The sequence below is a fragment of the Culex quinquefasciatus genome, chromosome 2, assembly GCF_015732765.1.
Source record: "Culex quinquefasciatus strain JHB chromosome 2, VPISU_Cqui_1.0_pri_paternal, whole genome shotgun sequence".
Classification (NCBI taxonomy): domain Eukaryota; kingdom Metazoa; phylum Arthropoda; class Insecta; order Diptera; family Culicidae; genus Culex; species Culex quinquefasciatus.
In genome coordinates, this window is record NC_051862.1 from 6265027 (window position 1) to 6274362 (window position 9336).

General features: G+C 41.0%; 2 protein-coding genes and 1 long non-coding RNA gene across 3 annotated transcripts; 2 read left to right on the top strand and 1 right to left on the bottom strand.

The window, feature by feature from the left end:
* Nucleotides 1–1170: 1170 nt before the first annotated feature.
* On the bottom strand, nt 1171–1694 carry LOC119767621. Its single transcript, XR_005277623.1, has 3 exons — nt 1495–1694; nt 1298–1438; nt 1171–1240 (listed from the first exon to the last, which is right to left on the bottom strand). It is a non-coding gene; the product is annotated as an uncharacterized LOC119767621 (long non-coding RNA).
* Nucleotides 1695–3403: 1709 nt separating this feature from the next.
* LOC6036713 (26S proteasome regulatory subunit 6B) lies at nt 3404–4935 on the top strand. Its single transcript, XM_001846665.2, has 3 exons — nt 3404–3466; nt 3529–3622; nt 3690–4935. Exons 2-3 carry the CDS (start codon nt 3548–3550, stop codon nt 4842–4844), a joined length of 1230 nt encoding a protein of 409 aa, XP_001846717.2. The 5' UTR covers nt 3404–3466; nt 3529–3547; the 3' UTR covers nt 4845–4935.
* Nucleotides 4936–6952: 2017 nt separating this feature from the next.
* On the top strand, nt 6953–8033 carry LOC6036714 (protein transport protein Sec61 subunit gamma). The gene is made up of 2 exons (XM_001846666.2): nt 6953–7113; nt 7474–8033. The coding sequence occupies exon 2, from the start codon at nt 7476–7478 to the stop codon at nt 7680–7682; it is 207 nt and encodes a 68-aa protein (XP_001846718.1). The 5' UTR covers nt 6953–7113; nt 7474–7475; the 3' UTR covers nt 7683–8033.
* Nucleotides 8034–9336: the final 1303 nt, after the last annotated feature.

A 9336-nucleotide genomic window follows, 5' to 3' on the forward strand; every position in this document is an offset into this window, starting at 1 on the left:
GCGTGGAGGAATTCATTTATGAGTTTAATGCTGAAACTCATAAATAAGTTTAGCGCTCGAACTGCAAAATGAGTAGTTTGATACAACCGGGTTTTTTTTCGTTTTTTTTTGGTTTTAAATGCCTTAAAAAAGCCTGTTCATGACTAAATACGATTGATTTCGGAAATAAAGGTTAAGGAAACAATTATCTTGCTTTTTTTTGTTTTATTCACAGACGCATTTATATTGAATTACTACATTCCTCCGCCACGATTGCATGCGACTGCTGCGGCAGGGTGTGATCCCGAGGGTGGCGGTCCGGGAGATTGATTTTGGTGGAACAAGTTACCGAACTGGGTCGACGAGGGCAATTTGCTTCCCGGCGCTGCCTCATTGATGGTTCTGCGAAGGTGGAAGTGCCGAAAAGGCCGAGGCTTTCGGGTTCAATCCTGAAATGTGGGGCGGATGGTAACCCGCTCAGCGGTGGGCTCGACTGCTTTGGAGGTTTGATGACGAAGAGTACAGCCCAGATTGAGATTGTTGCTGATGTTGTTGCTGTATCTGTCGCTGCATGTGGTCATCGGATGAGAATGCTGTTGTTGTTGCTGCGCAGACTAGGTTGCGAAATTCCGGAAGAGGTTTGTATTCCGCTGCTGATTGGACCGGCGCTTCTCCCTCATCCAACACTTCACCACCGGCTTCCGCGTCCAATTCGCGACCGGCGCGTCCTCGGATTATGCTGCGCTTTCATGCAAAACGCGCCCGGGTCCACGCGCACTTCGTTCAATTGTTTGGCGAAAGATTCGGCGATGCGCTGGATCTGCTGGGGGACGGTCATGTTCGGCGCGAGTGGAACGTATCCGGTTGTGAAGGCGGAGTTGTATTCCGCGGGGGTTTGGACAGGTTGTGTGTAGTTGCGACGGCCGCCGCCGCAGCTTTTCATTCCACCTCCCATGTGTTGTGCTCGCTTAGTTTGGCCTTTTTGGCCGCCAGCTGGGAGAACATGGAGTTCTTGAGGGCGCTCTTTCTTGCCGGAGCTGTTTGCGCTTGTCCAACTATGGGATGGCGCGGCCTGTTTCACTGTTCGATGTACCGATGTCTTGCAGAATTTGCGCAATCGCCGTATGGTGCTCGCAACAGGCCGGGTATTTTATCAGATTCAGGAATTACATTTTTCCTTACCGAACTACCTGCGGATTGGCCGGCGTTGGAGGTAGGTTCGAGTGGAGGTTCTTGAACACATTTACGACATCGATGACATCTGAAAAGGTAATAAAACAGGTCAATCTTCGCCCGTCTGGCCATCACTTAGAGTTACCTTGTTATTCAGATAGCAATCATTGGAAAGGCACAGAGACAGCCTCTCCGCTAGCTCCCGCGTGGGGTGCGCAATCAGCAAGTTGTACGACGGCGGCTGATTCCGGGGCTTATCGTCGAGTTTGTCCTTGCGGGGGATTTCCTTGAAGATAAATAGGATTTGAAGAAATTTGTGATTGTGGTCGGTTGGCTGCTTACCGGAACTACGGCTATCGTGAAGGTGTCGAGAACTTGACCGTTGACTTGACCTTGTTAATTTCACCGATCTTTATATTCGTGGAAGACGACGAAGGCGAGCTATCTGGTCTATCTGATGGTTCCTTGCAGCGTTGCTTGTCGCATAACCGACCTGACCGGACTTGACTGCAGGTTGCCGCCCAAAGGTAGTGGCCATAGTCTAGGATTACTTGAGGACTAGATCGTCATTGCTATATTCCGGCAAGGATTTTGGACTTGTGCAGCACTTTATGCCTATTCTAATCATCCGACTAGCCGGCAGACGGATCGCCTATTACCCTGGGGAACGTAACCCAACGTTGGTCGTGTTCTGCGGCTCCTATTAAAGTTTATCAACCTGGTCACAACTCAGCGTATCCATCGAGCTTTGTGAGAAACCTGCTCGGATCACCCGTTGGCTCCGGTGGACACTTGACTGTGAGCGTCGACTCTGAACGAACGGTACGGATATAATGGTTCAGGTGAAAGTTCAGATTCTGCTGCGTCAATTTGAAAGCCTCCGAATAACAGTTTGAATCCTTTAGCAGGTACGGGAAGGTACGCGTTCTTTTGAGCAGTTATCTATGGGGGAAGACAACATGTTATTCTGCATAAAATTAATAATTGTTTTACCTACCTGTATGTGGGTCTTCTTCAGGCTCAGGTCATTATTGTGATGCGTCTCCGATTCCTCCAGCACGGACTGCACTGGACCTTCCTCTTACTTGACCGATCGTTGGAGACAGGTCCCGTTCATCGTTGGAGAATTCAAAATCTAAAGGGGGAGACCTAAAGCAGGTCTGGGCCACTGTGGCGATGATGATAGATATCAGGAATCGGGCAATCTGGTGAATACAAAAACAAAGTATTAACTTCCTACTCCCATTGAGTATGCACCTTCCGGACAATCCGGAAGGTATCAAATTAAAACTAATATTCTATTCCGGCAAAAGAAAAATAAGAATGCCGCTTCTTTCAGCTGGAAAAGTGGACCACCACAGCTCTCAGACCTTCCGGAAAGGAAAGCAAGAACACTTCCACCAGCTAGAAAATTGATAATTGAACCTCCCAATCCATTCCGGCAAGTGGTAAGTTAGATTTCCACTATCGCCAGCTGGGAAAGTGGGCCTCTGCAACACCCGGAACGTTACGTGAAATACAACAAGATTATCACTTCCTCCTTCCGGAAAAGTAGACAGTTGAATATACTGGAAAGTTCCGCCAGATGAAAATCAACATTGCCACTCCCTACTTCTGGAAAAAGTATACAATCGAAACCTCCGGACCACTCTGGAAGGTGCAAAACAAGATTTCCCAGACCAAGGAAGTGGCAATCTTGTTTCACATCCGTCGGAACTGACCGGGAGGTTTGATTGTTTACATTTCTTCCTCGATAAAGAGGCAATGTTGTTCTTAATCAGTCGAAACGGTCCGAATGATTCGGTTGGCCACTTTTCCAGCTGGCGTAAGCGGCAACCTGTTTTGCACCTGCAAAAATGGTCCAGGGGTTTCAATTCTCTACTTCCAGTCATTATTTTATTTTCCTGTCGGAGCGTGCCGGATGGCTCGATAGTCCACTAATTCCACTGGAAGAAATTACCTCTTGCCGGAAGGTTCCACCACTTTTCAGCCGGGAACTAGAAGCACGGACGTTAACTTACATCACTTACCTTGACAAAGGGAAAAAGATGACTGAGCAAGCCCAAGCAACCGGATTTTTTTTTTCGCCAAGTCCAAACTACTCAAACGTCAGTTCAGCTTTTGAACTGTCGTTTGAGTGAAAAATCCACTCAAAATCAAGTTCAGAAAACCACTCATTTTCAGTTCGAGACCCGAACTTGATTTTGAGTGGATTTGAACTTGATTTTGAGTACATCCAGCTGACCGTGTTCTGTTGCAAGTCATCTTTCAGTTTTCACGCCACACAACGCCGATTCAATTTCGCGACAAAAAGGTTTGTAATTTCGTGCTATTTTCGCTGAATTTCACTAAAATTCGATTCGTTTCGCATTCAAGAACAAGAACTGAGTAAAACATGGCCGAGGTACTGAACGTGGACAAGGACGAGACCGAGTTCCGTCCCTCGTCGAAGGATACTCCGCTGGATGAGGTGAGTGTTTTGTGTTTCTGCTGGACTCATGTTTGAAAATGGCGTAAACAATTATCTTTTTCTTAAGGAATCCATGGAGGATCTGTACACCAAGTACAAGAAGTTGCAGAAGATGCTCGAGTTTCTGGAGGTGCAGGAAGAGTACATCAAGGACGAGCAGCGGAACCTGAAGAAGGAATATCTGCACGCCCAGGAGGAGGTCAAACGCATCCAGTCGGTTCCGCTGGTGATCGGTCAGTTCCTGGAGGCCGTCGACCAGAACAACGGAATCGTCGGATCGACCACGGGTTCGAACTACTTTGTCCGCATCCTTTCCACGATCGACCGCGAGCTGCTGAAACCTTCGGCCAGTGTGGCCCTGCACAAGCACAGCAATGCCCTCGTCGACGTGCTGCCACCGGAAGCGGACAGCTCAATCTCGATGCTGCAGGCGGACGAAAAACCCGAAGTCCAGTACTCGGACATTGGAGGAATGGACATGCAAAAGCAGGAAATCCGCGAAGCCGTCGAACTTCCGCTGACCCACTTTGAGCTGTACAAGCAGATCGGAATCGACCCGCCACGGGGTGTCCTCATGTACGGTCCGCCCGGATGTGGCAAGACGATGCTGGCCAAGGCCGTAGCCCATCACACGACAGCCGCCTTCATCCGCGTGGTCGGTTCGGAATTCGTGCAGAAATACCTCGGCGAAGGTCCCCGAATGGTGCGCGACGTGTTCCGTCTGGCCAAGGAGAACTCACCCGCAATCATCTTCATCGACGAAATCGACGCCATCGCCACGAAGCGTTTCGACGCCCAAACCGGTGCCGATCGCGAAGTCCAGCGTATCCTGCTCGAGCTGCTCAACCAGATGGACGGATTCGATCAGACCACCAACGTCAAGGTCATCATGGCCACCAACCGTGCCGACACCCTGGATCCGGCCCTGCTTCGACCGGGTCGTCTCGATCGTAAAATCGAATTCCCCCTTCCCGACCGTCGTCAGAAGCGACTCATCTTCACGACCATCACCGCCAAGATGAACCTGTCGGAGGATGTCGATCTGGAGGATTATGTTGCGAGGCCGGACAAGATTTCCGGTGCGGACATTAACGCCATCTGCCAGGAGGCGGGAATGCACGCGGTGCGCGAGAACCGGTATATCGTGCTGGCCAAGGACTTTGAGAAGGGTTACAAGAATAACATCAAGAAGGACGAAACCGAGCACGAGTTTTACAAATAAGTGGGGAAGATTTTTTTTTTTGCCTGCGCGTTCTTTTGTGCTGATTAATATCTATCGATAATACATACTAAATACAATACTTTAAATAACAGTAACTTGTGCCAATTGTTAGAGAAACTTATCCTGAAAAAAAATCGTTTTTTTTATATTCAAACATTCTGGAAATTTAAAATTTACAGATCAAAAATTAGAAAACTCAAATTAAAAAATTTTACATAAATAATTCTAAACATTAAAGTAAAAAATCATAATCACATCAAAATTAAAAAATCAATCATTTTGGTGAATTTGGTCATTTTGGCCATTTTTGTCGTTTTGGCCAATTTGGTCTTTTTAGTTATTTTTGTAATTTTGGCCATTTTGGTCATTTTGACCATTTTGGTCATTTTGGCCATTTTAGACATTTCAATCGATTTTGTCATTTTGGTCCTTTTGGTCGGTTTGGTCATTTTTGCCATTTTGGTTGGTTTGGCCATTTTAATCAATTTGATTGTTTTGGCCATTTTGGTCGATTTTGTCATTTTAGTCGATTTGGCCATTTTAGTCGATTTTGTAATTTTAGCCATTTCGATTGATTTTGTCATTTTGGCCATTTTAGTCGTTTTGGACATTTTGGTCATTTTGGCCATTTGATCGATTTGGTCGTTTTGGCCATTTTTGTCGTTTTGGTTTTTTTGGCCATTTTGGTCATTTTGATCGTTTTGGTCATTTTGATCGTTTTGATGAATTTGGTAATTTTGGTCGTGTTGGTAATTTTACTCGTTTTGGTGAATTTGGAAATTTTGGTTATTTTGGCCATTTTGGTCGGTTAGGTCGTTTTGGTCAATTTGGTCGTTTTGGTTATTTTGGCCATTTTGGTGGTTTTAGTAATTTTGGTCGATTTGGTCATTTTGATCGTTTTGGTCATTTTGGTGAATTTGGTCATTTTGGCCATTTTGGTCGTTTTGGTAATTTTAGTCATTTTGGTCGTTTTGGCCATTTTGGTCAATTTTGTTATTTTGACCATTTTGGTCATTTTGGTCGTTTTGGTAAAATTGGTCATTTTGGCCATTTTGGTAGTTTGGTCATTTTAGTCGTTTTGGTCATTTTGGTCAATTTGATCGTTTTGGCCATTTTGGCCATTTTTGTCATTTTAGTCATTTTTGTCGTTTTGGTTATTTTGGCCATTTTAGGCATTTTGGTCATTTTGATCGTATTGGTCATTTTGATCGTTTTGGTGAATTTGGTCATTTTTTTCATTTTGGTCATTTTTGTAGTTTTGGTTATTTTGGCTATTTTGGTCATTTTGGTCGTTTTGGTTATTTTGGCCATTTTGGTTGGTTAGGTCGTTTTTGTCAATTTGGTCGTTTTGGCCATTTTGGTCGCTTTGGTCGTTTTGATCAATTTGGTCGTTTTGGCTATTTCGGCCGTTTTGGTAATTTTGGATGTTTTGGTGAATTTGGTTATTTTCCAGAGTTTTTTTTGAAAAGGTCCTATAAGCTATTGTCTTTCATATGTTTTCAGGACCTAATAAAAAAAAGTCGAGTTTTGGTCATTTTGGGCAATTTGGTCGTTTGGTTATTTTGGCAATTTTGGTCAGTTTTGTAAAATAACGGCAATTTTGGAGCAATATTTGAAAGGTGATACGACATTGGCCTTTCGGTTGAGACTTAAAGGAGGAAATTTGGATTTTTGAAACTTTTTTACTCTCTCACACTAATGCAACTAAACGTCGCACTTACCTTTCGCATGCACCTGCCTTGCATTCGGCCATTTTGGGTTTGGCGCAGGGATGCCATTTGAACAATTTCATTTGCGTTTTGCAGACATTGAGCCTGTGGCAGACTTTGTATGAGATGTACAGACATTTGAACGAGAACGGGAAATACATTTGTAAAGACGGAATGTGAAGTTATTGAGCTAAACCTTTAGCTCGAAAATTAGCAATGATGCAATGGTTTGAAAAAAAGTTTCTTGAATGATTTTCCATATATCAATAACCAAAAAAAATGTGTTTATGACACATGCACAGACTTTTACAGCACGCCCGTACATACATGTACAAAATCTATTTGGCAACCTTGCCCCAACGGGTGACGTTGCTGATCGGCTTTGGACGTGGAGCGATTTTCCTCCACCTCCTTCGGGCATCGCCTCCTCGATTTCATTACATTTTCAACCAGCAGCCAAGTTCGGTCGACGTGCGTCGCAGTTCCCGAGGAAAACGCGAAATTTACCGTGAAATTTGTGCATTTTTGTGTGCTTTCCCGTGCTATTGTCGTTTGTTAAGGTGAGTTTGATGTGTTTATTGTGAAGTTTTATTAGAAATCATCAAAGTTTTCGAGAAATTTGCATTTCAAAGTTAATTGAACTAAATTTAATTACGAGCAGAAAAATGCTATTTCCGGTCACTTTTCTTAAAATTAATTGTTCAACAATGACTATTACCATCTAAACACGGCGCAAGTGATTAAAAACTCTTAAATTTCTGTGAATAAGCTCTAAAAATTACGGATTTAAGTTTCTACTTTCACTGCCACATCTTCAAACGAAAACACTGAGAAAATTCTTCGCCTTGAATTCATCCACGTCAACACTAAACCAAGTCATTAGACTAAATCTAAATAAATCTTGTTGTCTCTTCCCACAGTCATGGACCAGATTGCCAAGATCTACGAGCCGGGCCGTTCCTTCGCCAAGGACTCGATCCGGCTGATCAAGCGCTGCACCAAGCCCGACCGGCGCGAGTTCCAGAAGATTGCGATTGCGACCGCGATCGGCTTCTGCATCATGGGATTTATCGGTTTCTTCGTCAAACTGATACACATCCCGATCAACAACATCATCGTCGGATCGTAAGAAGGGACGATTGTCTACCCCGTGGGGGGAAACCCCCGTTCCAGATGAGAGAGAGTGTGTGAATTTAACAATCAGAACTGACTTCTAGAGCATGGAGAGAGGTACATTGTGGAAAGAACAGCGATAGAGAGAGATAAATTTCACCTTCTTACATTTATTCACTTGTCGTACACATTAAGAATGATACAAAAAAAAACAAACAAAACCCAACTCTTTAGCGTTTAAACCATATTTGATTGTTTGTGTGTGAGCAAATGTAGCAGACGCAAACGAAAAGATGAACAGATTTAAATAATTAATTATTTGATTTAACGTACACGAGGAATGATAATATAATTTATTGTTTCATTGTAACTTCCGATTGGTTATTTTTGATAGTGTAAAATATTGAGAAATCCCCTTTGCATCATCACTTGCATCTCTGACCTAAAACAAGTATATATTAGTGTTTTTTTATTTACTGAATATTCATTCCTACTGAATCTTGGAAATAGAATGAATCAATTTATTGGCACCCCAATTTATTTAATTACTGCCAAAATACGTTTCTAGAGACCTACATAATTCTCGTTAATTTTTAATATAACCTAATTTTTAATAAACAAACTTGTTGATTATTGCACTCGATCATAAAATTTTGGAAATCAAAAAAACCTAAACATTTTAAATTTAGAGATTCTAAAATTTAAAAAAATAATAAATCAAGACTCTGAAATTCAAAAAAAATTAAATTCAAAAAAAAAAACAATGAGGCCGTTTCAAATATTGTTCATACTTATGATTCCAAAACAATTGGGCAGGCAGCAGACATTTTGAAACACTTTTTTATTCTAATGTTAATACCATGGCTTATGATTTAAATTTTCATATTTTCGCCCCTCACTCGACTTTGGTCAGAGTCGAGGGACATAAACTTCAAAAAATATTTGCAGGCGAAAATTCAAAGATTTTTGATTACAAAAATAAATATTATAGAAAATATTAATATTGAAAAGTGTAAAAATGTCAATTTAAACAATATCTAAAACTAACAAAAATCTAAAAGTAACAAAAATAAACTTTTAAAATACAGAAATTTTAAATGCTTTTTATAAAAAAGCTACCCTGATACGCAATTTAAAAATTTACAAATAAATAATTGTTATATTAGAAAACAATATTCTAGAATAAAAAAAAACAACAATTTAAAAAACAAAACATGAATATTGCACTTGATCAAGATTTCTCGATAGTAAGTAAAAAAAAACAAAAACAAAAAATCTGAAATTTGAGACATCTTAAAATATTATTTTTTTTTATCATAGATTATTAAAAGAATTTAAAAAATCAGATTACAAAATTCTTTTTTTTTTTAATCTAGAAATCCAAAAAATATATCAAAAAAAAAATTAAAATTAGAAAAAAAAGATGTGATGGAATAAAAATATTATAATTGAAAATAAAAACATCTAAAAATTTTAAAGTTAAAAAATACAAAATCTAAAAATTTAAAAATTATTAAAGTAAAAATTTAGAAATTTCAAATTCAATGTTTGGAGAACTGAATTGGTCATACAATTCTAAAATTAACTAATTAAAAAAAAAGTTATAGCACAATAAATAAAAAAAATAGTCAAATTTAATTGGGTACTAAAGCCCTATGTCAATTTTTATG

Bases quoted from the DNA above. Each gene is read 5' to 3' on its own strand.
- LOC6036713 (XM_001846665.2), top strand. From the start codon at position 3,548: ATGGCCGAGGTACTGAACGTGGACAAGGACGAGACCGAGTTCCGTCCC. The intron at 3,623-3,689 runs GTGAGTGTTTTG...CTTTTTCTTAAG, and splicing joins AGGATACTCCGCTGGATGAG to GAATCCATGGAGGATCTGTA.
- LOC6036714 (XM_001846666.2), top strand. From the start codon at position 7,476: ATGGACCAGATTGCCAAGATCTACGAGCCGGGCCGTTCCTTCGCCAAG.